The 25,643-nt window shown below is 56.6% G+C and overlaps 3 protein-coding genes across 6 annotated transcripts in view; all 3 read right to left on the bottom strand.

Annotated features, from left to right (window-relative positions):
* TIGAR (TP53 induced glycolysis regulatory phosphatase) overlaps window positions 1-25,643 on the bottom strand; it is a 1,172,566-nt gene that overhangs the window by 1,023,749 nt on the left and 123,174 nt on the right. The gene's annotated exons all lie outside the window — the stretch shown is intronic.
* Window positions 10,022-12,712, bottom strand: LOC126930355 (uncharacterized). The gene is given in 4 exon segments (XM_050747227.1): window positions 10,022-11,372; window positions 11,375-11,650; window positions 11,907-12,371; window positions 12,665-12,712. Coding segments are annotated over 4 exon segments (1,245 nt in total). The 3' UTR covers window positions 10,022-10,916.
* Window positions 10,022-25,643, bottom strand: part of TSPAN9 (tetraspanin 9) — a 209,456-nt gene continuing 193,834 nt past the window's right edge. For all 4 annotated transcript variants that reach the window (XM_050750180.1, XM_050750181.1, XM_050750182.1 and 1 more), the window contains 6 exons: window positions 18,183-18,374; window positions 17,765-17,839; window positions 16,065-16,166; window positions 15,240-15,371; window positions 14,750-14,833; window positions 10,022-13,553 (listed from right to left, as the gene is read on the bottom strand). In XM_050750180.1, the coding sequence (XP_050606137.1) occupies window positions 13,482-13,553; window positions 14,750-14,833; window positions 15,240-15,371; window positions 16,065-16,166; window positions 17,765-17,839; window positions 18,183-18,374 (657 nt within the window). In that variant the 3' untranslated portion in view covers window positions 10,022-13,481. The remainder of the gene's footprint in view (window positions 13,554-14,749; window positions 14,834-15,239; window positions 15,372-16,064; window positions 16,167-17,764; window positions 17,840-18,182; window positions 18,375-25,643) is intronic.

Below are 25,643 nucleotides of genomic sequence, written 5' to 3'. Positions count from 1 at the left end.
TGGGCTGGCCCTGAGGAGGGGTGTGCTTTTGCTCCCATACACAGGAGCGGCCTGAAGGCCCCTCACTGCGGTCACAAACACAGCGCTGAACTGTCCAGAAACTATATCCTCAGGGCGGGAAGCGCCCACGCGGACAGAGAGCAAGCCGGCCTCTCGGGGCAGATTGCCGCCTCTACTCTGGGGATTCTCCAGGGGCTATTAGGAGGCTGGGCTGGTTTAGCTCCTCTGCCTAGAAGGGCCCGGGGTGGCCAATGTGAACTCATTAAAAGGAACACCAGTTTTCCCAGAAATGACTGCACCACGGCCCAGAGAAACAGTATGACGTGATTATCCTTGCTGCCCTCCAAGCTGGGCTTCATGCAGATCATCAAAACCTGATGGCAATTCCCAGGAGCTCTGAAGGGCTGCATATCAAACAACTACAGAGTGAGGCTGAGAAAGAGGGAGCGTGCTGGGCCAGGGTCTTGTTCTTCCCGGTGGGGCACCGAGAGAGGCAGCAGTGGGTAGGAGGGCCGTGGCTTGACCTGTCTGCCCTGGCAGGGATGGGAGACAAAGGTGGCAGCAGCTTTGTCACTGAGGGCAGGCCCAGGAGAGCCTGCTCCGTCGGCCTCAGCCCCGTGTGTTGGGTTGGGCCAGCCTGACTGGGGGCAGGATTCGCTGTGATTCCTGCCCTGGGGGGTTGTCCAGCCCAGGTTTCCATTGGGGAGATTGGCTGGTCCGAGCTTCAGAAAGTGATAGGACAGCCCAGAGCTTCTTGGAAATACAACCTCCATGTCCAGGCCAGCAGCCTGGGAGATGAGACAGGGTTGGAGGAAACAGAGGCCCAGGCCAGCAGCCTGGGAGATGAGACAGGGTTGGAGGAAACAGAGGCCCAGGCCAGCAGCCTGGGAGATGAGACAGGGTTGGAGGAAACAGGCCCAAGACAGGGCAGGTTCTGCCTGGGAATGCACAATGGCTGGAGTCTGAAGCCCAGGATGCAGCCCCAGCTGCGTGTAGCCCTCCTGCTGCCCAGGGTGGAGATGGATGCCCAGGGCAGGTCCTCCCGGGCCCCTGCTTGGAGGCCAGCAGTCTTGAGTTCCTTGGAGAGACAGGACATGCCCGTGTAAAGTCATCACCAGCGCTGTGTTGGCAAAAGGCTCCTGCCCACCAGGGCCCTGGCAGGGCAACAACAGGTGCTGGGATCCCACATAGCTCAGGCCAGCACGTCCTCACCCTGCACACGCCATGCCACCCTTCCCTAAGGGGCAGACACCAAGAGAGAAGGGTACATCCCTGTGTCCCCCGGATGAAGAGTGTTGGTGGGAGGCAGGGAGTGAACAGGGATGAAACCTGGCCTTGTGGGAGGGGATGAAGTGTGGGTGCCCATTCTCCTCTTTCTCCCTCCCCACCCCGCAACCGTCTAGCCTCAACCCCAGGAGCCCTCCAGGCAGGGCCATTTGCGGGGTGTCCGGGGAATGCCTGGTGCTTACTGAGGGCCTGCTGTGCACTTAGAATGTGTTACTTGCTGTCAGTACATTCGCTTGCAATTACTCCAATAAGAAGGTATTACCCCCATTTTACAGGTGAGGAAATTGAGGCTCAGAAGTGTTAAGAGGCTTGCTGGTCAGCAATAATGGCTATTGTCTTGCCACCCCAGCCAGGTGGAAGGAAGCAAAGCTGAGCCGGGAGCCCCTGTCCTCTGCGTCCCATAGCTCTCCATCTCTGTAACAAGTGCTCAGGCTGACGTTCAGAACCAAAGTGTCCCTGGGGGGCACCATCCTATAGCAGCAGCTTCGGCAGCCCCTGCCAGGTTGAACAGAATCCGGCATCTGGGCCAGGCGCCAGCTGCCCTGCACATGTGTGTGGTGGAAAAGCCTGGCTTATTTGAGGCTGATAGCCGGGCCCCCGGTGCAGGAACTCAGGCAGCAAGTGAGCCTGGCAACAGCCCGGCCCATTATCCCAGGTGCCAATGCTGACCCCACAGTGAGAGCAGGGACTGGCCCTCAGCCCTCGGAGTCTTCACACAGGGTGTGGAATCTCATGCCCATGTCGAGATCACTGGGGGTTGGAGAAAACCTGAGGTCGCGCCCCCTGCCAGAGCCACCCTGGGCTGGGAGGGGACGTCTGGGGGTGTATTGACCACCTCCCCCTCAGGTGACGCCCCTCTCTGCCTTCTTTCTCCAGGCCATACGAAGCGCCTGCTGCTGCCAGGGCTCTGGAGCGGACACTACTTTCTGTTTTGGGAAGTTCACCTTGTGCACAGCCAAAGGCCCTGAGAGCCGGAAGGGCCCAGTGTGGCCCTGAGGGGAGGGAGGCCATGGTATGTCAGTATGATGTTGCCCGGGACCCTCCAGCCCTGCAGCCAGCTTTGGTCTCAGAGTCTGCCACTCTGGGCCCCTCTTCAAGGTTTTCAGACAGGGGCAGTGAGGTGGAACAGTTACCGTCACCACCGCCCACCCTAGGACCTGCCTTGAAAACATTCTCCATGTACTGGCCACCCCGGGCCTGAGGAAGGAAAGGGGGTTTGACTGGCCGTGGAGAAAACCAGTCTTTGGTACCACTGCTGGGTGGTGCTTACGTCTGCTGAGAATGTGATCAAGCATCTAAACCAGGAGTGATCAAACTCGAGTGGGCGTCAGCATCACCTGGGGTTGGGAGGATGTTTTCCAAACAGATTGCTGCCCCCGCCACCGGAGTTTCTAATCAGGAGAAGCAGAGCAAACAACTTGCATTTCTAACAAGTCCCCAGGGGCTGCTGCTGGTCCTGGAACCACACTTTAAGAACCACTGCTTTAGACCATGTCCCAGGGACACTGCCACGACCCTCAGGGTTCAAAAGTCCCTCGGGCTGCCTAGATGCAACTGTCCTCCTACCTCCATCGTGGGTCGGGGGTGAAGCATGCTGCTATGGTCGCTCACAGCCGAACAGGAAAGGCTTTGCACTGTGCATCTGTGCAGCACCCGCCCTGCCCTGGAGGGCTCTTGGATGGTCTGTGGCCTTGGCCAGGAGACCCGGTGGCTGGGTCCTTTCCTGGAAGGAGACAGGTTACACTCCCCAGCCTGCTGTCCCACCACCTCCTGTATGCCCTAGGAGAGGCACAACAACATCCTTATTGCTCCCTTTTCCTATTTTTTTAAAGTTTTTTTGTAGAAATGGGGTCTCCCTATGTTGCCCAGCCTGATCTCCAATTCCTGAGCTCAAGTGATCCTCCTGCCTCAGCCTCCCAAAGTGCTGGGGTTACAGGCATGAGCCGCTGTGCCCTGCCTCCCTTTTCCTGTTGCAGTGCACAGCCCAGCCCATGCTTCCCGCCTCCTGTGGGCCTTGCCTCCTCCTGCTTATAAACCTGGGATTCCCCTTCCCCAGCCCGCCCTGTGCAAGTGTGGCTAATCCTTCAGGCAGCCCAGTGTCAGCAAGGCCAGATGGGCTCCTGGAACCAGCTGGCCCATGGGTGTGGGTCATCGCAGTATTCTAGACACAGAGACAATGCCTTAACCTACTGCGTATAGAGAAACTGCTCTCATTGGAAACACATCCCACTCCATAGCTGATCTCAGGGTAAGCCCAGCTTCATGTGCTAGGGGCATGATAATGAAAATAAAAGAATTATATCTAGACTACCTCTGTTTATTTTTTTCCCTCCACTGCAAGGAAATCCCAGGCATCAGTTCACCAAGTGGATGGTGACATCCTGAAGCCACCATGTTAGCTGTGGCTTCCCTGTGAGTAAACCCGCTGGCCACATTGCGTAGGGTCCTGCTTACCCGTCTGTCAGCTGTAGTCATGATTTGTTGGCATTGACCTCTCCCACTCACAAGTGTCGCGAGCTCCTGGCTGTCAGCGAGAGTCAGGCTCAAACACATGTACTTGAATTGCGTTCCTCGTAAAGCTTTCTGCCTCTGGTCAGTCAATATCTTCACACCATTTACCAGGCTGCGCGACCAGCCTGTTAAGGAACCTGCAGTGAGCCTGTGCCCACTTCCCCACGTGGGCCTCTGCCTGGCTGCAGCAGAGGTAGAGTGTGGGGAGAGGTCACAAGCAACAGGGCTCCCCCTGACCGAGACACACACTCCTACTGCCACCTGGACCCCCAGACTACCTCACTCTACAATGACAGGGTTTCTCCACCTTGAACCAGCTGGTTTGTCCTCATCCCCAAATCCAGGGGTGGACACCTTTTCCTCAAGGTGAAAAGAGGAATCTTTGCTGAGCCATCAGGCTGCCCAGCGCAAAGCTAAAAAGAAGTACGCTTTCCCTTCCATGACCTGGGACACTCATTCTCTCTCATTCACCCTTCTGTCTAGAAATCTTGCTTGAGGTGGGCTGGGGAGCCTGAAGAGTACCCGGGTAAGCTGGGCTCAGGGGATCCCCAGACAGAGGGGTGGTGGTGGCCTGGGAGGCAGCTGAGAATGGAACCACACACCTGGTGTGGTGTGAACCCGACGCGGCCTGGCCACATGCTGTGTGAGCAGGTGGATCCACCTAAGGAGGTCCAGTGGGGACCTACTTTGCACGAGAGCTCCAGCCCTGCCCTGCTCTCCTGCGTCTTCAGGACCTCCCTGGCCAATGTTCAGTTGTTCACCGAACGGTCACAGCAGCAGCAGCTCTGACTGTCTGGATGTTGAACAGGGGAAGGAAGCCAGCCCAGGGCACGCTCACGGTCATCTGTCCCGTTGGACCTGGACATCTACTCACCTCCACCATCACTGAGAGTGTGTATGTGTGTGTGTACCGAGGAGGAACAGGTGCCCTCCCTGCTGCACGGCACTGTCAGTGGTTGGTGACTGCTGTCTCCACAGCCGTGGCATCTAAGGGCCTTGTCATGCGGGCAGGCAGCGAGAAGCTGCTGCTGAAGCCGTGCCGGCTGGCCTGTCAGCTGCCACTACTTCCCAGCAGGTACCGACGCCTCATGTGAGCCCTGACTGGGCTGCCACTGCTGCCTCAGGGTGCCTGCTGGGACCTGAGCTGGGGACCGTCAGGACCCTGGTTCTCACTCTCTCTCCACAACTGAAAAGAGTGAGGCTGCTGGTGGGGAGGCACAGGGGCCAACAGCCAATTTCTTCTTAAAAACAAACACATGAGGCCGGGTGCAGTGGCTCATGCCTGTAAGCCCAGCACTTTGGGAGACCAAGGCAGGCAGATCACTTGAGATCAGCAGTTCGAGACCAGCCTGGCCAACATAGTGAAATCCCGTCTCTACTGAAAATACCAAAAATTAGCCGGGCATGATGGCGGGTGCCTGTAATCCCAGCTACTCAGGAGTCTAAGGCACAAGAATCGCTTGAACCCAGGAGGCCGAGGTTGCAGTGAGCCAAAATCCCGCCACTGGACTCCAGCCTGGGTGACAAAGTGAGACTGTATCCAAAAAAAAAAAAAAAAGGCAAATACACAAGAAGCCCTTACTTCTTTTTTCCTCCTGCTTCTGTCTCTGGTCAAACCCTATCTGGCAGTGCCCTGAGCAGGAAGGAGAGGACCTGTGGAACAGCCGGTGGGAGCCTTTGCATCGGACCAGGGGAGGGGAGGGAAACCTGCATTAAGGGCATAACAGAGCCAGCCAGACCCAAGAGGTTTATGTTCCCATGATTGGCGGGGGGAGGGGGGGAGGAACAACTTCCCTGGGACTTTTAAAATATTGAGAATAGCTCAGGAATCTCCAATCCTACTCTAGAGAACCCTGAGTTGGAGGCCAGAGGTCAAATCCAACATACTCTCTTGGAGGGGCCAACTGGTGAATAAGAAGGCTGAGTCCTTTCAGGAACTGGGGTCTCTTGCCAGAGAAAACAAATATATTCAGAATATGTAGACACTCCCCGACTTATGAAGGGGTCATGTCCCAATAAACTCAACATAAGTTGAAAATACCATAGGTCAAAAATGCATTTAATACTCCTAACGGCTGGGCGCGGTGGCTCAAGCCTGTAATCCCAGCACTTTGGGAGGCCGAGACAGGCGGATCACGAGGTCAGGAGATCAAGACCATCCTGGCTAACATGGTGAAACCCCGTCTCTACTAAAAATACAAAAAATTAGCCGGGCGTGGTGGCGGGCGCCTGTAGTCCCAGCTACTCGGGAGGCTGAGGCAGGAGAATGGCGTGAACCCAGGAGGCGGAGCTTGCAGTGAGCTGAGATTGCGCCCCTGCACTCTGGCCTGGGAGACAGAGTGAGACTCCATCTCAAAAAAAAAAAAATACCCCTAACCTACCGAACACCACAGCTTAACCTAGCCTAACTTAAATGCGCTCTGAACACTTGCATTAGCCCACAGTGGGAAAACCATCTAACACAAAGGCCACTTTACGGCGGAGTGTTGAGTATCTCATGTCGTTTATTGAATGCTGTACTGAAAACGAAAAACAGAATGGTTGTGTGGATACTCAAAGGAAAGTGATAAGCATTTTTACTGAATCCCTGTCGCTTTCACACCATCATAAAGTCAAAAAATCATAAACGGAACCATTATAAATTAGGGATCATCTGGACTCTGATTCCAGAAATTGAGTGGAGGAGTTGAGGTGGGATTAGGGAGGCAAATGACAATGAGCTTTCTGAGGTCCTTCAATCAGAGCATGTGGGCTGCAGTTCGCCTCGACCACCAAGGCTAGCCTGGCCTTGCTCTGGACACTGCTCTAGGCTGTTCCAGAACTCAGTAACCAGAAGAAAACTCTCTGGGCAACAGGTGCTAACCACAAGACCCGGCCACAGGCCACTGTGCGGCCTTCCTGTCCTAGTTCACCTCTCTTCTCTGCACATAAGGCCAAGGAAAACGAGGCAGTGCCCAGCTCTGCCCTAGCTGGCTCTCAGCTACCTGGTAGTCTCTGGGCTGCAAAGGAGAGGTTCCAGGGCATCAGCTTCAATCAGGAGGGCTTGGCTCCAGCATGCCCTGTGCAGTGCTGTTACTCTTTGTGTTAGCTTTAGGAGACAATAGTCTATCTCACTGCTGTCATTAAACTCAGCAAAAACGAGATGGCTAAATCAATAGCCTACCAAGCTTTGCTGACGGCTTTAAGAAGGGACCATCGCAATGTCAATATTTTTGTGTCCAAAACGACATTTATTTAATCTGGCTTCCTTCTTGCTTCTGTGGAATATTGAGTGTTGCTGCTGAGCCAGCCCAGAGCAAAACAGAGGCATGGGGAAGCTTGTTCCCTGAGCTCCTGCGGGCAGCTCACTCTCCCTTCATACACCAACGTCCCTCTGCAGACTGCTCTCCTGTGTCCTCGGGCTGAGAGCTGCTCTTCCTTGGGGTCCTGCCTTTCATGTGGCAACCCAGGTTCAGCCACTGTCTTGCCAAGCACCCATCCTGGTCCAGGATCAAGCTGGATGCCTCTACATACATGTCTCTATTTAATCCCCACAACAAATCTATGAAATAGGCATTATCCTCATTTGCAAATGACAAAACCAAGACAAGTTTTGAGGCTTACAGAGACACCAAATGCAAACTGGGAATTTAACCCGGGTCCTCTGGCAGCCACATCAGTGCTCTTTCCACACACACCGTGGTGCATCTCTGATGTGAAAGTTTAAGCACAGTGACAGCCGATAAGACGGTTTGGGTCGGGAGGAACCTAGATCACGTTTATGGAAGCATTTTGCAAGCTGCGCAGCTCAATGCAAACAAAGAGAGAGATTTAATTGCACCATGCTGATCCCTGCCATCTCCTGCACAGAAGCACTGAGCCCAGAAAATACATTCATCCATTCATTTGATGCAAACAATTAGTCATCTACATGTCTGGGTTGAGGGTGTCATGCTGGGCGGGTGGCAAGAATGCTCCTTTTCTTTGCATAAATCTAATTAACCAACAAGGCTCACAGATTCTCCTATGCATCTCTCTAATCTCCCGGCTTCGTCTCCACCCCCTGCCCTTCCCTGAGGATCTCACCTAAATCATCGTCTCTCACCTAAATCACTGCAGCACCTGTGCCTGGTCCCCCGGTGGCCTCCCCTGTCCCTGACAACTCTCCACACTGCAGCCACAACCAGCTTTCCAAAGGCTACATCTGAGCCCGCCACACCTGGGCTTGAACCTTTCCTCAGCTCCCATTGTTCTCAGCCTGAACTTCAAGCTCCTTGGCCTGGTTCTCCAGGTTGTGATCTGGTGGTCACCGCTGTCTCCAGACCTTCACCTTCACCCGCTGTGCTCCAGCTCTGTGGACCACGAGCATCCACAGGACACATCTCCTGCCCCTCTTTGCCAGGTGAACGCCTCCACCTTCAGCTCTTAGCTTCGACATCACCTGCTCTGGAGACCTCTCTTCTGCGGGTTCAGCCAGTGACTGTCCCACAGGGCTTCCCAGTGCCCTGTAAACATTACTGCCACTACTTACTTGCAATCATACGCACTCTTCTGGGGTCCCCCACTAAATGGTCAGCTCTGTAAGTGCAGGGACTGGGTCTGTGTCGTCCACGACTGTGTTACAGACGCCTGGCACGAGTGAGTATTCAGTAAGTCTTTGAGCAAACAGACATTTGCCTGTGCAAGCGCCAGCGCTGGCCCCGTGGAAAGCTGGCAGGGCTCTGCCGCCGCTCAGAAGCCACCCTTTCTCCCTTGCCCTTTGCTGAGCACCAATGGAGAGGCAGTTCCACCACCACACACAAGAGTGGGGGGGCAAAGGAGGGACCCCCAGAGTCATCTCAGTCACTCCCTAGACTAAGGAGCCCAGACCCAGCCCAGAGGCGCCAGCCTCGTCACTAAAAGTCCCCAGAAAAAGATGGTCCTCTCCCACACAGACAGGGCAGCCAGAGCCGACGGTTAAGAGAACAGCCAGTGTGTTCCATTGCCCGGAAGCCCCGAAACACAGCACGGTGACCCAGTGGGCATCTCAACATCTGTGTCCACAGGCCTGGGGGCAGGAGCGAGAGTAAGAACGGGCAGAGACAGGGTGGCGTCCGCCCAAATTCCTATGAGTTGGTTTGTCCTCCGCAGACGATGGGGGATCACCTGCTCCTCGGCCATGATGAATCCTGACCCTACAGCCACAGAGTCTCTCTTGGTAAATATCCTGGGGAGGCTCTCAGGGACACCACTCCAGCTGGACCTTAGACAGAGGGTGGCTCAGACTCAGGGCACCGTCTCTGGAGACTCTGGGACATGGTGGCTGCCCGGAGGTTGATGCTTTGGGATAATTCTGTGTGGACCTGGCCACTCCCTTGAGAGGGAGGGAGATGGAGCTCCACGGGCAGAGGGGTTTCAAGATGCCCACCTCCAAACCTGCAACTGCTGTCACACCCCCATGCACACCCTCACGCCTGCCTCCACTCCGGGGACATGAGCACAGTGAGGACCAGGGAGTTCTGAGCTTCTCATCTGCAACTTGTCACCTTGACTGACAGCCAAGGAAACCCCACACACCAGGACCCCAACCAAGGAAGCAGGAGACTTCGACGGCAGGAAGGTGGCAACGTCAGCGGCCCAGTCAGCAGCTCTTCCCGCTCTTGGTTTTAACAGCCTTCCCTGCTGACCATCCTCATCCTGACCGTGTTCCTTCTTGGAGGCTGTCCCAGAGTCACCTGAAAGGGCCAAGTCACACTGTGAGGTCCCCTCAGTCCTAGGAGACATCAAGGTCAAATGAACCCCGGGCACATCACAGGGACTGGGAAGAACACCGCTTCTGAAACTGACAGCCCCCACCCCCACAGGAGGCCCTTTCCCCTCCTGGAAGCTATAATTGCCTTATTCCATACCCCTCCCACCATACACTTAGGGGCCCGGCCACAGGACTGGCCATGTGTGATGGGTGTACGGAGACAGGACTACGGCCTCTCACGCAGAGGGCTCGGGCACTGGGACTGACCCCGATCCAGCCTGTTTCAAGGGGCGATGTGAAGATTCCTCAGGCACCCAGAGAGGACTGAGACCCTCCCCGCGCCAGCAGATCTGTAACCTGGGCCCCAAAAGAGAGAGGAGGTCCCCGTGGGGGTGTGTCTTGGGTGAACAGCAGGAGTGGTATCTGATCCATCTGGGTCCCTCACACCAACCACAACATACGTCACAGTTTTGGCTGAGTGAACAACACACACCACTGAGAGACAGCCTGCTGTGCTTTTGACACTTTATTGGTTTTTATTTAAAAACATGCTAAAAACATGGTGTTCCATAAAGCCAGGACCAGGATGAAGGAACGCACAGATACGGCATCGCAAGCAGAAAGTGCATCTGAAACCAACAAGCGTGCTCGCCCTGCTCTCCCTCCCGTGCTGCCCGGGGGCAGGCAGGTGGGCAAGGAGTGGGCAGGAAGCCCCCCAGGCCTCACCTCCTGAGTGCCCAATCAGGGCAGGGAGGCCAGGCCCCACCCTGGACTATTGCCTCACTGCAGTGGGGAGGAGGAAAGTGGGGGGCACGGGAACACAAGGGCTGGCCGGACTCTGAGAGGCTGAGGGACAAAGAATGGACCCCAAACAGCTCGCACCCAGCTCCCATCCTATGCCACGTCCCTGCTAGTTAGCACCTCCACCGGTGGGTGGGCAGGGGCTGGAGAGGAGGGGACAGCCACTTCCATCCACCTGGACTGCTCTTTGGCCACCAAAGCCTAGAAAGATGGCCACCTAGTTCCAAGTCAAACCAGGACATCTGCAAGAGGGTCTGGGGCAGGGCCGCCCTTCCAGAGAGCCTGAGACGCAGGCCCATGCTGGAGGGAGAGGGAGTGACAAGGCGCAAGCTGGGGGAGGGGTGCAGGGGGAGACTTGCACCTTGACCCCTGCTACCACCACCCAAGGGCAGCTCGCAGCCTGTGCCCGCTCACCCCTGCTGCAAGATGGCTGCACAGAAAGGCTGAGTCTGCAGCGGATGCCCCCTGAGTCCTCTACAAACCCTGAGGGACTTTCTGCGACAAGTGTGTAAATTGCTCACATCAGACCTGATTGAACTAACTCTGGCAGAGGGAGCCGTGAGTGAGGGAATTCTCTCCGGGGAATTCTGCCCCAGTGAGATCACAGTCAAGAGAAACTGAAGAGAGGCTGTGCCACCTTCACTGGCATCGCCGGGTGTGGCCCTCCGAGTGGAAGGGGCTTGGAGGAACACCCATTCCGCGCACAGGGACTTCCGCCCAACGTAGACTCAGCCAAATAACAAAACAGCCAAGCGCACAGCGAGTAAAGAAGGCAGCGTGGGGACCTGTAGATGAGGCTCTGCAAACAGACGGATGAGGTGGGGGCTGGTGGGGGCACTGTGGCAAAGGCTCTGGGGCCAGAGGCCACCCCTGAAGCACTCCAGCAACAGAAAAGATTTTCAGGGAGGTTGCACGTCTCCCAACGCACTCGGCTTTTGCTGTTGATATTAACAAAAATTAAAAATTGCATTGATAGGCACAAACCAACCCACCCACCCCACCCACAGCGAGAAACGCACGAGGCCCCGGGTCCCACCGTGCAACTGGAGCACCTGTGTGCCGAGTGTCTCTCCGCCAGGGTGTGTCTGCTCCAGAATCTGCACTCTGGGGGTTCCTGAGGAGGTGGCTGAAGCTCCTTACCACGAAGCCAGGCCAGGGGACAAGGGAAGGGCAGCTTTGCTCAAATGTGGGCCTCCCCGGATTCCATCGGCACCACCGCCCCTGCCTCAGCGAAGCGGTCTTTACCTTGCCCAACTCACAAGACCACCCTCCTCTCAACTCCCACCCCCGCAAAACACGAGTCCTGATAATGCCAACAGTTCTATCCTCCTGGTCCCGATGTGTGTGTTACTTAAGGTGAACAGAGGAGTGACTGGTGCTGGGTGGCTGTGTCTCAGCTCTTGGAGCAGACAGACAGGTGGAGGCTGGAGAAGAGACCTGGCCGCAGTGGGAAACCAGGGTGACAAGACAAACTGTAAAGGGAAGGCAGCCGCCCTCCACGGCCCCACCTGAGCAAGTGCACTAGATGCTGGCTAGTGGGTAAGGTCCCCATGCTCAGTCCCATGGATCCGCCACCTTTTGGACTGCAAAACAGTACGCCAGCCCAGCTGCAGTTTGGAGGGGCACCCTGCTGCAGCCGAACCCCGCTCCCCGCCTCACTCCCCAGCCTGTTTCTCTCCCAGGCCCAGCTCTGCACATGCATGACTCCGGCTGCTTTCTTCCCGTGGCTCCGGTAACAAGAGCCAGTCTGACCTCCTTTGGGTTTTCGGTATTTCTTCTCCTTGGGATCCCAGACGACAGGATCGCCACCCAACCCACTGCTGCTGTCCATGGCCCCAGGGAAGGCGGCGAAGATCTTGGGACCCAGGTGGATGTGATTCCCTCCTTCCCAGCAGGGCAACCCACAGCCGAGCAAGGCTGGTGGGGACGACCGTGGGTCCCCGCCCCCGTGGATCCCCTGCCACTGTCCCAGCACAGCAAAAGCTAAGGACTGCTTCCCCTTCCAGAAGCAAGGGAGAAAGTGAGCAGCATCCGAACTACAGAGGTATTTGTCTGACAGTTTCTAGCAGGAATGTGTGAAATAACTGGGGTGTGCGGAGCCTGCTGTGGGAGCACCCACACGGGGTGGAAGGGGAAGCCTCCTGTGCCAGCAGAGAGCGGGAGGAAGGAAGAAAGAAAATACCAACAACTGCTCCTCAGCGAAAAGTCTAAGGACCCCTCTAGCTCTGCCACATTCCTGGCAAAGCGTTTCTCCAGCACTGTGGGCCCCCCTGCCCTGGCCTTTCCAGCTCCATTAGTCAGCAAACGCCACCTCCTGTGCAGGGGCGACTCCAGCCTGCTTCATGCTCCACCCACCTCTCCCAGGCTCCCGTCCTCAGACACCAGCCTGGCAAGGTCCTGCATCCCGTTCACGGCCCCTCCTTCCCACACGTTCTGAGGGCGCAGGCACGCCCCATCCGAGAACCTCCCGAGTGTCGCACGGTGGTCTGTCCTGATTGAGACTGGACAGATGTCCTCTCTTCCCACCCATCCCTCACCCTCAGGGAAAAAAATTCAAACCATTAAAGAAATCAACACAGTAAAAAGTTACAAATCAGAAATCTAACCCTAAACTTATCTGAGAGATAATATTCCTGAATAATCGTAGAGTAAAATAAAATAAAAAAAGTTACATTGTAAGGTATAAAAAGCCTGGGCGAGATGCTCCAGGGGCCTTGCCCAGAGGCTGGCAGACCCCCCGCCCTGCCAAGTGCCCCATGGTGGCCATGGACGTAGCAGCCCCTGCTGGGGCGGTATCTCCACGGGGCGGGCACTCTGCTCCCCACCCCACGTGGGGACAAAGTGTCAGTGTGAGGAAGGGCAGGGGCAGAAGCCCATCAGTGCTGGGGGTTCCTCCTGAGTGCACCCCAGCCCACCCTGTCGTCTTTGGCAAATACGCATATGCAGATGCAGGAATCCAGGTGCCCCGAGCCCCAGGTCTCCGTGTGCCTCCTCCTCCCTGGCACTCCACCCACTGAGAAGTCCGAGGCTGAGGCAGGGTAGGTGGGGTAGGGCAGGCCAGGGTGGGTGGGTGCAGGGGTCACATCTGGAGAGTGCAGGCAGGCGACACAAAGCTCAATCTTCTTCCCTCCACGGGGCAGCAGGGCGGGGCGGGCACTCCCGGCCAGCCCGCTCATGCGTCGTACTTCTTACCAGTCCGGTGGATGTGCTGGAAAAGGGTCATGGAGAAGGCCATGCCCAGGATCTGAAAGAAAGACACGGGGAGGGGCCTGAGGCAGGAGCTGCAGCAGCCTGGACCTGACCTCAGCCCCAAGAGGCTTGGGATGTCACAGGGCACCTGGAGCAAGCAGGGATGGCCACGGGTGTGCCAGGAAAATGCTTGTGGCATGAAGAAATGAAGAAAACTGCGAACAGAGGTCACACACAGGTGAACGCTGGCTCAGCCTCGTGGCGCTGTTAGACCAGAAGCCACCAAACCTCGGCAGGACGCGCGCGCGTGCCCACTCAGAGCGGTGCTGCGGGCACGGGATGCACGGAGGACCTGGCCCTAAGTGGGGGCTCACAGGAGCCAAGGTGGGGAGTGGGAGGTGGCAGGGATCGTTCAGGACTCAGGCCAGCCGGGCACAGTGGCACTTAGGAGGCCAAGGTGGGAGGATGGCTTGAGATCAGCCTGGGCAACAGAGGGAGGCCCCATCTCTATTTTTTAAAAAAAGTTTTCAGTCATTCAGGTATGGTGGTGTATACACCTGTAGTCCCAGCTGCTTGAGAGGCTGAAGTGGGACGACTGCTTGAGCCCAGGAGTTTGTGGCTGCAGCGAGCTATAAGGGCGCCACTGCACTCCAACCTGAGCAACAAAGTGAGACCCTGTCACTTACAAAAAGAAACAAACAGGACTCCTGCCAATGCTCTCCTGTCTGCTTGTAGAATACAAGGTGCGATGCTGTGGCAGCAACAGGGCTGTCTCACCAATGATGTGTGCTCAGGACGATGGCACTGCTTGTTTGTGTCCCTCCCCTCCTGGATCTCAAAGGAGCTGGGGACCCAGACAAGTGCAGGAGGCAGAAGGAAGCCCGCTGTGGTCTCACGGTCACCACAGACAGTGTGCCGTATGCACAGGCTGTAAAGACGGTGACCGGGGGATACCGTGTGTGCCTTGCATGGCTCTCTGGGCTCAAGGTTCGGGAAGAACTGGGGGAACCACGGAGGGTGACTCCAGCTTCAATATCCCAGCCTAGGCCTGGCCACAGGCAGCCCTGAGCACCACTGTCAGTGCTGAGGTGCTCTCAGGTCAGAGCTCACAGAAAACGGCGGCAGGCACAGCTGCCAAGCTTGAAAAGCTGTGATGAACTCCAGACCCTCCCCATGAACCAACACTGCCTTCACTTCTCTGTGCTTCCTTCCCTCTGCGCTGAGGCCAGCTGCTGGGGACGCCCCTCTTACCTGCATGATGAGGATGCACATCCCCACCGTGCCCAGCACGTGCTTATTGTCATCGAACCACATCTTCACCTTCTCATAGCAGCCCTGGGGAGCGAGGCCCACGACATTAGGGTCCCAGCCCAACCATGCGCTCCCTGCAGCCTGGCCCCCACCTCACTCTCTCCTTCCACCTCGTCCTTGCTCTTACCTCCCAGCCCTCCCTGGCCTCAGCCCTGTCCCCCTCCCTTGGTGCAGCCTCCGCCCCACCTGCAAGGCCAGCTGCACAGCCTCAGACCCCATTCAACCCCTCACCCTCTGACTCTCCCAACTGTGGGTCCAGCCCCACTCCCCATTTTCCATCTGCCTTTCTGCTTTATTTTGTGAGCCCCTACCCCACGCCACATTCAGCCAACCTCTCAGTGTCCTGGGCCCAGCCCTCGCTATAGGTCTCCTTGTGCCAGGACATCCACACATGGGCTCTTGGACCCAAGCGGCCCATCCCCAGCCTCACCGTTCTCCACAAAGGCGTGGTGGCGTTGCGCCCGCAGCCCTGGGAGTTCTCCATGCAGCAGCGGTCGGGAACCGTGTTCTCCCCCAGCACCGGGTACCAGTCTGTGTAGTCAGTGACGCCACAGCATCGCATCTGGCCGGCAGGAATGGAAGGGGCAGTCAGACATGCCACGGCCTGCCCCTTCCTCCCCAGGGCCTTCCCTTGCCCAGGCCAACTCCAGCCCCCCAAAAAGTGGCCACCCTGGAGTTAAGGGAGGAGACAAAGGGCTTGCTTCTCGTCCCTTCTTTGGGCTTCAGCCGGGCCCACTGGGGAAGCAAGTGAGCGCTCCCTCCTGGAGACCAGAGTGGGAGGGGCACTGCGGCCCACCGTCAGGCTGGGCACCTCTCCACCAGCACCCCTGCTCCTTCTGTAAACCGTCCCAAGCTGACTGCCACTCAAGCCCCTGCCGGCCCCTCGCCAGGGCTTAACATGGGTGCGTCTGGGAGTATGGACTGGTTTTCCTCTTACAGCCAGGGCCTCCCCACCTAAGCCAAGCCCCATCACAGAGGCAAATCATTGCTAAAATAAATTCAGTCATTCATCCCAAAGCTCAGCCACAGCTCTCTTAGGCCTGCCCCTACCTGTGTCCTCATCTCTCTCTAGCTGCGCCCTGCTGTACCACGTCTGACTCGGCAGTTCAGGCAAATGCCCCGGTGGTACCACCCCACTCCCGGCTAAAGTCCAGAAAGCACAGTTGCCGGGTCAGGTCACCTGGGAAGGCAGCTAGAAGTGCCGGCTGCCACCCGTCCTCCCTGCCTGGCCCCGCCAGTGTGGCCCAGCCCGCACCTCAGCCTGGATGATGTTCCAGGCGTTCTTCAGCCCCACGTTGTTCTCCGTGTGGTACAGCAGCAGTCCTTCCTTCAGGTCCTTCTTGGCGTTCTCGTTCACCTGTCAGGTGCAGGGACACAGCGAGACGGTTAGGATCAGGACGCAGCTTGTCTCTCTGGCCCACCTCAGGCCCCCCAGGATGGTGGGTGACAGATGAGGGGTGAGGGAGGCAGGGGAGGCAGCTGGTCCGGAAGGCCCTGCCCACTGGGGTGGGGGGCTCTGCTGGCCCAACAGAGGTGCGGGGGTAGGCACACACTCCCAGCTTCAGAATACAGCAGGCCTTGGTGCACCCACCGCCTCCCGGCAGAGCTAAACTCAGGGCCAGGGCCAGGGCTGTAACACACAGAGGCAAAAAACACACCACGTGCCTCCGCTCTCCCATCCCAGGACCAGCCACACACACAGGCCACTCTGCCACCCTCGCCCCCCACTACACAGCTTCCCCACAGACTGCCCCCCTCAAAACACACCCTGGGAACTAAGGGAGGAAGACAGGTCATGTGACCTTGCACCCCCCTCACTGCTGTTCTACCTGATATTGAATAGCCGTATCTACTCATGGTGCTGTTGTAAGAACTAAGAGAAACAATTCTCATAAAAGGGCCAAGAACAGGGCTGGCACAGAGAAATCTCTCACCGTTGTTCTTTCTTCCCTTTCACAAGTGCAAAACTAAAAAATTATTCTTTCTCATCCTAACGACGTCTCTAACTTTCGGTGTGGCTCAGGCAGCTACTTCAAGAACTGCTCCTGCACTTTGGGAGGCCGAGGCGGGTGGATCACGAGGGCAGGAGATCGAGACCATCTTGGCTAACACGGTGAAACCCTGTCTCTACTAAAAATACAAAAAAATTAGCCGGGCGAGGTGACAGGTGCCTGTAGTCCCAGCTACTCGGAGGCTGAGGCAGGAGAATGGCGTGAACCCGGGAGGCGGAGCTTGCAGTGAGCCGAGATCGCGCCACTGCACTCCAGCCTGGGCCACAGAGCGAGACTCCATCTCAAAAAACAAAACAAAACAAAACAAAAGAACTGCTCCTTACACAGTTCTGGAGTGCATGGTACCAAAGGGCCTGCCACACCCCAAGAGACTGAAATCCTGGCCAACTTCGCTCGTGACTGCAAACTGCCCAGCCTGGGGAGGTCATAGGGGGCCACCCACCATCCTCCTGAACCCAGGAGCAGCGCCCGTCCTCAAGGGCTCTAGTGCAGGAAACGGCCTCCCTGTGCTGTCAGTCCTGCTCAGCCAGCTTCGTCCAGAGAGTTCCTCCTGGTTTCTCATGGGTTGCTCTCAAATCACCCAGCCCAACCACCTGAGGAGGTGTGAATCCCTTCTCCAAGTAGCTTAATTCCTTCCAGTGACAGGGAGCTCGCGAGCGCCAGAGGCAGCCCCCTGCCATCGCTGGTCATGCAGAGGATTCCACTTCCTGGGACTATACAACTCCCCCATCCTCCAAATTTGCCCGCCCCATGCTCCCCCCATCAAAACCTTCCAACTGGCCTTTCCTCAGTAGCTTTCCCAACCCATGGTTCCGTCTTCCTTTCTGCACAGGTGCTGCTTGCCAGCACTCTTCCTCTGGCCAGGGAAGGGCCCCTGGCCTGCTTGGCCCAACTCAAAGGGTAGTGAAATTCCATATGCCCCCTCCCATCTGGCAAGGCTCACCTTGTCCATGTAGACAAAGAAGAGGATGAGTAAGATCAGCTCTGCTAGGAGGATGACCAACAGGACGATGAAAAACTGGAAAGGAAAGGGCCAGGCATGGGTAGGTGGCAATGGGCAGGGTTGAGGACAAGGAGGGCGTGGAAGGCAGGGACAGGTGGCGCCTAGGTGGGGCTTCCCAGGTCTGGGAGAGGCCAGTTCCTCCTGAGGAAACCCAGATAGCTAGGACAGGGGCATAAAGGAGCTGACTCATCAGGGAGTGGGAGGGACAACTAGGGGTATGCATAGCCAATCTAGAAGCAGTTTCCCTGTTCTCAGGTTGGACACCCAGGTGGCTAGTGTTCCAGGTCTTGCCTGTCCCAGGGGTGCAAGTGCAAGGAGATCAGGAGTTGGAGGGGCTGGAGATTCGGACATAACTTACGCTGAGCAGGAGGCACTTGTTCTCCTTGATGGCCCCCAGGCAGCCGAGGAAGCCCGTCACCATAACAATGGTGCCTATGGCGATGACCAGGTTGGCTGCAGACAACGAAGGGAAGCTGGGGGAGAAGGTGGCAAAGTTGCCTTGGGACACGGAGAGCCAGATGCCCACTCCAAGCAGCCCACAGCCACAGAGCTGGAGAGGAAGGAAAGCCCATTAGCCTGGCGCTGCTCTCACACTCGTCCACGGACCTGGGAACCCTGCAGGCCCCCACCCTATGCTCTGAGACACAGACAAAGTAAGAACCGACAAGGTGAGAACGGGACTACCGTCGGGCATGGCCGCAGACCCAAAGCATGTCGGTTGTGTGATCCAGACGGTCCCCTAGCCTCTCTGTGCCTCAGTCTCCCCATGTGACAACGGAGACGGTGCCAGCTTCACGAGCCTCCCAGGTCACTCTGAGGATGGATTAAACCACACAGAGGCAGAACACATGACAAATACATGGAAGGTACTGGGCACATGCGAGCGGTTAGGTTACTCTGCGTGATGGAGAAGAGGCCCCAGTGTCCAAGACGGAGGTCTGGTGAGAGGGGAGAACTGCGGCCAGGGAAACCAAGAAAGACTTCATCTCCGGAGGTGGGAAGGGACCCTCGGAGTCGGGTTTCTTGGAGCCAGAACTTCCAGCGACTGGGTCCTGTTACTCTGACCTGAAGGGCCATTTGTCCACTGGAGTCTGAAGGACAATTTCCCACAGATGGAGAAAGGAGGCAGTCACCAGCTGGCTGCGGGCCTGGCCAGTGTGTGGGACATGGGAGTCCATGGCTGCCTTCAACATCCACATAATAAGCCGGCCTCTGGCATGATCGGCCCCAAAACCGAAAAGTAACTCTCCCCAACAGCACCCCCGGGGCTGCCGGCGCCACCAGCTCCACCTGGGAAGCTTCCATTTCACTGGCCGCAAATCTCCACATCTGCCTGATTTCATGCTCGATCTAGCTGGCACTCCCCCACTCCCTCCGCCAGCTCAGGGGAAGTTTGCTGAGTCTAAGGAACCAATCAATCAGTCAAATAGTATTTATTGAGTGCCTACGGCATGCAGTGTGCCATGTCAGAAAAGCTACAACCACTTTAGAGACCTGTTTTCCTGAGGTCTCTGTTCTGGCTGGATGGGAGCTATAAAAGTGCAACATTTACACTCCCAGGTGGGATGGACTGGTGCCCAGTCAACGCTACGGGCGTTCAGAGGAGGCGATCACTGTCGCAGTCACGGAAGCCAGTTGAAGGAGGCAGTCCCTAAAGGGTGGGTGGACTTGGGGCGGATGAAGGACGAGAACATTCCATGCCGGGTGAACGTGCAGGGGGTAAGGGCTTGGGAGTCATAGACCCGAACAGGACTCCCGGTTCTAGCTTATCCTGGCGGTGTGAGCTTGCAAACCTCTCGTATGCAGAGTGAGAATATCATCCCCTTCCTTTCGGACTGTTGTAAGAATTAGAATGGAATAAGCTACGTGAAGTGGGTGGCCAGCTCCGGGCACTGCTCACTGGAAAGGCACTTCCCTGGCAGTTGTTCCGTGCCAGGGCCTGTGCTGACTATGCTGAAACCAGGAATCAGCCCAGCCCCTGCTCCCAAGCTGCTCTGGCTCCTGGGAGGAAACAGAGGCTTGGGGCTGAGACAAGGCAACCCGCAATTAGGCAGGGTAGTGATGCCCACGGGAAGGCGAGGGGAGGGGACAGATGCTTCCCTGAGGAAGGGCATCTCCTTCGCTTATTCCTCCACAAACCCAACACCTGCGTGTTCAGCGCCAGGCCCTGTTCTCCGAGCTGGGGAGACAGTGGTACACCTCACTGGCAAAGACCCTGCCTTCAGGAAGAGTAGATTCGTACAGGAGACACTGACCTTAGGTAAGCAACAAATGACACAACTTCAGCTGCTGACATGTGCCACGAAGAAAAATACGGCTATGTAAAGAGCCAGAAAATAACTGGGGAGGGTGTGGGCAGGGAAGGTGTCTTGGAAGAGGTGGCGTTTAAGCAAAAACCCAAATAAACAGGGGGAGGGAGCAACATAACTATCTGGGGGAAGAACATTCCAGAGGGAACAGCAGGTGCAAAAGCCCCGGAGTGGGAAGGAGCCTGGCCAGCCAAGGAGGAGCACGCTGGCTGTCTGCTACAACACTGAGTGAGGTGACATGCGGTAGGAGACAAGGCAGGCGGGGTGGCCGGGGGCCAGGCCAGCTGGGACCTCACAGGTAAAGGAAACGTGCAGGTGTCCTCAGTGTGACGGGAAGGCCCCGGAGCTGGAGACTGACAAGACCTCACTGAGGTTTTCCGCAGATCACTCTGGCTGCTGTTTGGAGAAGCGACCACGGGACGGCCCGAGGGAGGCCAGGAGAGCAACTGGGAGGCTACTGGGAGGCGGGAGCTGGGGACGACTCATACCAGGAGGCTACGGAGGAGCGGTGAGAAATGGGCCAATGTGAGATGTTTTGAAGGTGGCATTGACAGGCCTTGCTGGGCTTTGAAGAATGAGCAGGATTTTGATAAATGGGGAACCAGAAAGGTGGTCCACACAGTGCCTGAAGAAAAAGGTGGGAGCAGACACCTCCACGTATTACTAACCCAGAGACAGTGCAAGGAGCTGGACGGGGGTCCGAATGAGGTACGTCCCACAGCTGCCTGGGTCCTTCATACTGCGGAGAGTGGGCCTGCACCCCCTGTCCCCGGGGGCAGCCCCACATAGAACCAGGTCAGGGCTCCCAAGGAATGGGCACACTCAGACCCACAGCATCGCCCAACTGGGCCATCAGAAAGCTTCGCCGGGGAACGGGGGCTATCCCCACTGCGGCCACTAGGTGGCGCTCCAGGCTGGTTCAGAAGCTCTGGGTTCGCCAGTGATGGCTGAAACTTTCATCCAAATAGTCACTGACTTTTCTTCAATCCGGTCAGTTTCTATGCTGCCGTCTCAATTTTTCTTTCATTAATCATACCATGGAGAATTTATGATCTTCATGCTGAAGATTTATGGCTCTAAAAGCCAGACCCTGGAATGAGTCAACGCAAACCCTGCTGCGGCAGGTACTGGCTGCAGGGGGAGCCGCAGGGCCCCCCCCCACCCACTGCAGCTGGAGACACGCAGGACCCCAGAGCTCAGAGCCTGGATCCTCCTCGGGCCTGGAAAAGTTCTCAAAGTACAGCTTCCTCCTGACGCGGTTTCCCACTGTGGGTGTACCTGCAGGGAGGGGGGCCCCTTCCGAGCCCCTCTCTCCACTTCCCTCCTGGGGGAAGTGCTGGGATGCTCGGAAGCCTCCATCTAGGAAAATCTCTTAGGTCAGAAACTCCAGGACCTGGTCACCTCTCTTCAAACTGCTTCTCTGACTTCACATTCCACATCCTGTGATTTGGCCTTGCCAGACCCAGCCGGGAGCCTTCTACCTCTCAGGGAACATAGCTGGTGCCCTGTCCCCAAATCTGCTTCCTTTCCCATTTCCTGTCCAAAGTCCTCCAGGCCCCCAGGAAAGATTTGTGGTCTACCCTACGGGGGCACAGTCTGGACCTGAAGCCTCCCTCTCCAAGCCCTCAAACCTGTTCCCGCCTCCATCACAGCCCCCGCCTGGCACAACTCCACACATGGTGCACGTCTGCCCAGTGAGGAGGCCAGCGCAGTACAGCGGGTGCCACACACATCCCCACTGCCACACTCCCATCCTCAAGGGGTTCCAGCCGAATTGAGCCCTCTGCTCCCATCTTCCGATGGCCCAACACTATCAGAGCCTCCCGGCAAGAAGAAAACACAAAGGTCACGCCTTGATTTTCCAGGAAGCTAAGGCGGGGACATGGAAGTCCCCAGTCACAATGCTGGACTGGGACAAAACCTTGGTTTCTGGCATTTGGTGCAGAAGGCTTTACTACCACCTGCTCCCAGGGGACCTCGACTGAGAGGGCACAGGCACCAAGACCAGGCCTTTGCCATGGGTCCCATGTCCAGATCACGGCCCCCACTGCCCTCCCTGCCCCTGGCCTCTGGTTTCCAGCCCAGCCTGCATAGAGCTGCCTGATTCCTTTTCCTAAAATGCCTCTCTCATCATGCTGCTCCCCGGTGTGACCTTAAGATTCTTTAGCTCTCGGAGGCCCAGTTTCCTTTAAAACATGGGATTTGGACGAATTCATTTCTCAGGTCCCTCTGGTGCAGTGTTAGCCCAGCCTGAGACGTGGTGCTCTCAGCCCTCAGCCCAGTGGTTCCCAGTCACGAGCAATTCTGCTCCCCAGGGAACATGTGGCATGTCTGGGGACATTTTTGGTTGCCACAACTCGGGGGGGCTGCTCCTGGCCTCTGGTGAGTAGAGGCCAGGGCTGCTGCTGAACACCCTGCAGCGCACAGGACGGCCCACACAGTCAAGAACTGTCTGGCCCCAGTTGTCAATAGAGTTTGAGAAACCCTGCCCCACACCCTATCCCCCCGCCAGGCACCCACCCTTGGGCTGTCAACGCCTTGAGAACAGCCATTGGAGAAAGAACCTGATGTGTTCCCTCCAGCGGTGGGGAAGGGAGAGCCAATGACAGCGATGTGCCCAAAGTGCTGGGGAGACTCCAGCTGGTGAGCCGGAGCTGGGGAGAGCCAGGGCTGAGATCGGGAAGGGAGCAAGGGCAGGAGGGAGGAGGTGACAGCAGAGACAGTTGGCCGTGAAGTCTTGGAGAGCCAGGCCTGCCCCGCACAGGCAGGAGGGCGGGAAGACAGGAAGCCGACCTCTGAAGCCAGCGCAGTGGGCAGGGAGAGGGTGCGGCAGGAGCGGGAGAGGGAGGTGCGGGGCAGGGGAGCCGCCCCTGTGGAGGGAGCCCAGCACACAGCACAGGAAGGAGGCAAGGCCCATCCGTGGTGGCACAGCCAAAGCTCAGGGCCAGAGAGCTTAGCTGGTGGCATTCGGGAAAATTCCCTTCCAAAACCAGAGGGTTGTCTCAGCTGAGATGACTGAGCTATAATCTAGCCCACAATGGGACAATCTGGGGTGAGGCAGGGTGACTCAGGGGATCAGGCCCCAGGCAATGCTAGCACCAACCCGCAGGCGGTCACCAGCCACTCCTGGTGTGGTCCAGGCCTAACTGATGCCCTCCCCAGAGCAGGAGCAGACCCAGGGGCTTGCCAGAGTACCAAGCCTCCCCTGCCCCTTCCCCAACCGAAGGCATTTCAAAATAACTTCAAATCAGGGCTACGAACAAATCCACATCCAAATTTGGGAAGATGAATCCCATCCTTACATTTGCCAATGGCCTCCCTTGAGGGCCAGGATTTGGGTCTGTCATGTTTGTGGTTAAATCCACAGAGCCTAGAGCAGGGCCTCACTCCTGGCAATGCCTTCAAGTCCCACAGGGCGATCCGGTCTGGGCCCTGCCCTGACTCTGGAGGAGGGAGAGGGTGCAGGCCCCCGGCACAGAGAAAAGCCCCAAGTCATCAGGCTGTATCAGAATCTTCTCTGTCACCAGGGGCCCATCCAAACACACACAGCAGGTAAACTTAGGCCAGTCAGGCTATGGCTAGACAGTGAGCCCACACTCCAGCCTCACCTCATTTGTTAAGTCTTGTAATTAGCTAATATCCCCACAGTGTCTTCCTTGTCTTCAGTTTGAACCATGTTACCTGTGGTTTCAATACAGGCTTCTGCCATGTGTCATGTATATTTCAAGCAGGCATCCTATTTCTCTGGGGGTGAGGGACACAATTCCCCCTTCAAGCTTTCCCCTTCCTCAGCTTCTCCACCTGCTTCCATGCTGCTTAGAACCCAGGGGCAGCCACTGCCCATATCTCATGGTCTCATGGGTGCCATCAGTCCCCCACTGGTGGGAGCAGCCCCTCCCCAAGCCTGACTCCTCTGCCAGCACCAGGCCCACATCTGGGACCTCGCAGGCCTCTGCGTAGACTTGCTGCCCACCCTCACTAAAACATGCACAGCTGGGCCCAGTGGTTCACGCCTGTAATCCTAGCACTTTGGAAAAAACAACAAACAAACAAACAAACAAAAAAAACGCATGCACTTCCAGGACCCAGGTTCACGTCTTATCCATTTTTCTTCCATCATGGGGCCCAGAACATGCCTGGATTACTAGGTAAAAATTTGCTGGAGGAATGAATGAATGAATGAATGATGGGGATGGACGGAGGGGCCTGAGCAGGCCATAGCCGGGGAACAGGACCAGACTCAGACATGTAAACCCTCCTGAAAAAGCAGCCTCCTGTGCACCCCGTCTTCCCCACTCCTGGAACCCCCAGTGCCCTCATGTTGCTCCCATCTCTGCTGCCCTGCTTTAATCCCCACTGCCTCATGTGTCTGCAGAGCCCCACAAGGCACCTGGGATCCTCACGTCGGATGTCACTGGTGGCCCCCAACCTGGCCCCTGGCCCCCCTGACACCCTCATCCATTTTTTGCTTGCAGGAGATTTTCAAATGCTAGGTCTCAGTGCTCCCTAATGTTTCTGTGAGCCAAGGCCAGGCCCAACATTTAATGGCATTTCATAAATTAGTGGATGTGGAGAATTTTAAAAAAGGAAAAAAACCAAAACAGCTTTAATTTCACAGCCTGACATGCCGGCTAGTAATGAACCTGCCTGGCTCTGGGAGAAGCCAACCTGCCAAGAACTTCATCGTGGGGAGCAGAGACAATACATCAGTGCCAGGAGCGCGGCCGCTGCTTTGTATTTCAGACACCCCTGGCCTCCAAGGGCCCCCGCAGCTCATTCATTCTCACAGCCATAAAGGGAGAGGCAGGAGGGGCAGGGGAGGAGACACAGCAGACGATGCCTCCAGTTCTGCATGGAGAGAAATGAAGGGACAAAGTCACAAACACGTCTTTGCCAAAGTCGCCCAGCAGGCAGGAGGACCACTGCTCAGTGGAACCATGGAGCGGGATGCAGTCACACGGGGTCCCCCAGGGTCCGAATGCTCACCATCCCACAATGCACTCCATTCTTTTTTTTTGCATAACTCTAATCAGTCAAGAATTATTTCTTATTAATGCAAGAATCTACTTCCCTGTGGCTAACATGCATCAATCCTAGTTTTGCCCAAGAGGCCCACTAAGAACAGGCCTGTCTCAAATTGAAAGCTAGGATCCAGCTACGGTAGGAACAGCTCTTCCCCTCCTATGTTCTGAGCTCTATACTTCTAGTAATTCAGCCTAAGTCCCCATTGGCTTGAGTGGCAGCCATAGCACAGTTCAGTCTCACACTGAGCTTGTGCATACGTCAAGTCAGATGGCATGATTCCTTGGTCATTACTGTTGGTCCCCACACTTTCTCTCAAAGCCTCCAGTTCACCTTCACACCTTCACTTTGCAGCCCCTCATCTCACCAACTTACATAGGTGTCAGGGAGATCACACCCATATTTTTGTGCCTAATTTTCCTCCAAATAAACATTACGTAAAGTATTTGCATATCTACAGCCCAGTTACATTTTGATTATACCAGAAT

This window comes from Macaca thibetana, chromosome 11, assembly GCF_024542745.1.
Source record: "Macaca thibetana thibetana isolate TM-01 chromosome 11, ASM2454274v1, whole genome shotgun sequence".
NCBI lineage: Eukaryota > Metazoa > Chordata > Mammalia > Primates > Cercopithecidae > Macaca > Macaca thibetana.
The sequence above is the reverse complement of the archived record's forward strand: the minus strand, read 5'-3'. Positions and strand labels throughout refer to the sequence as shown.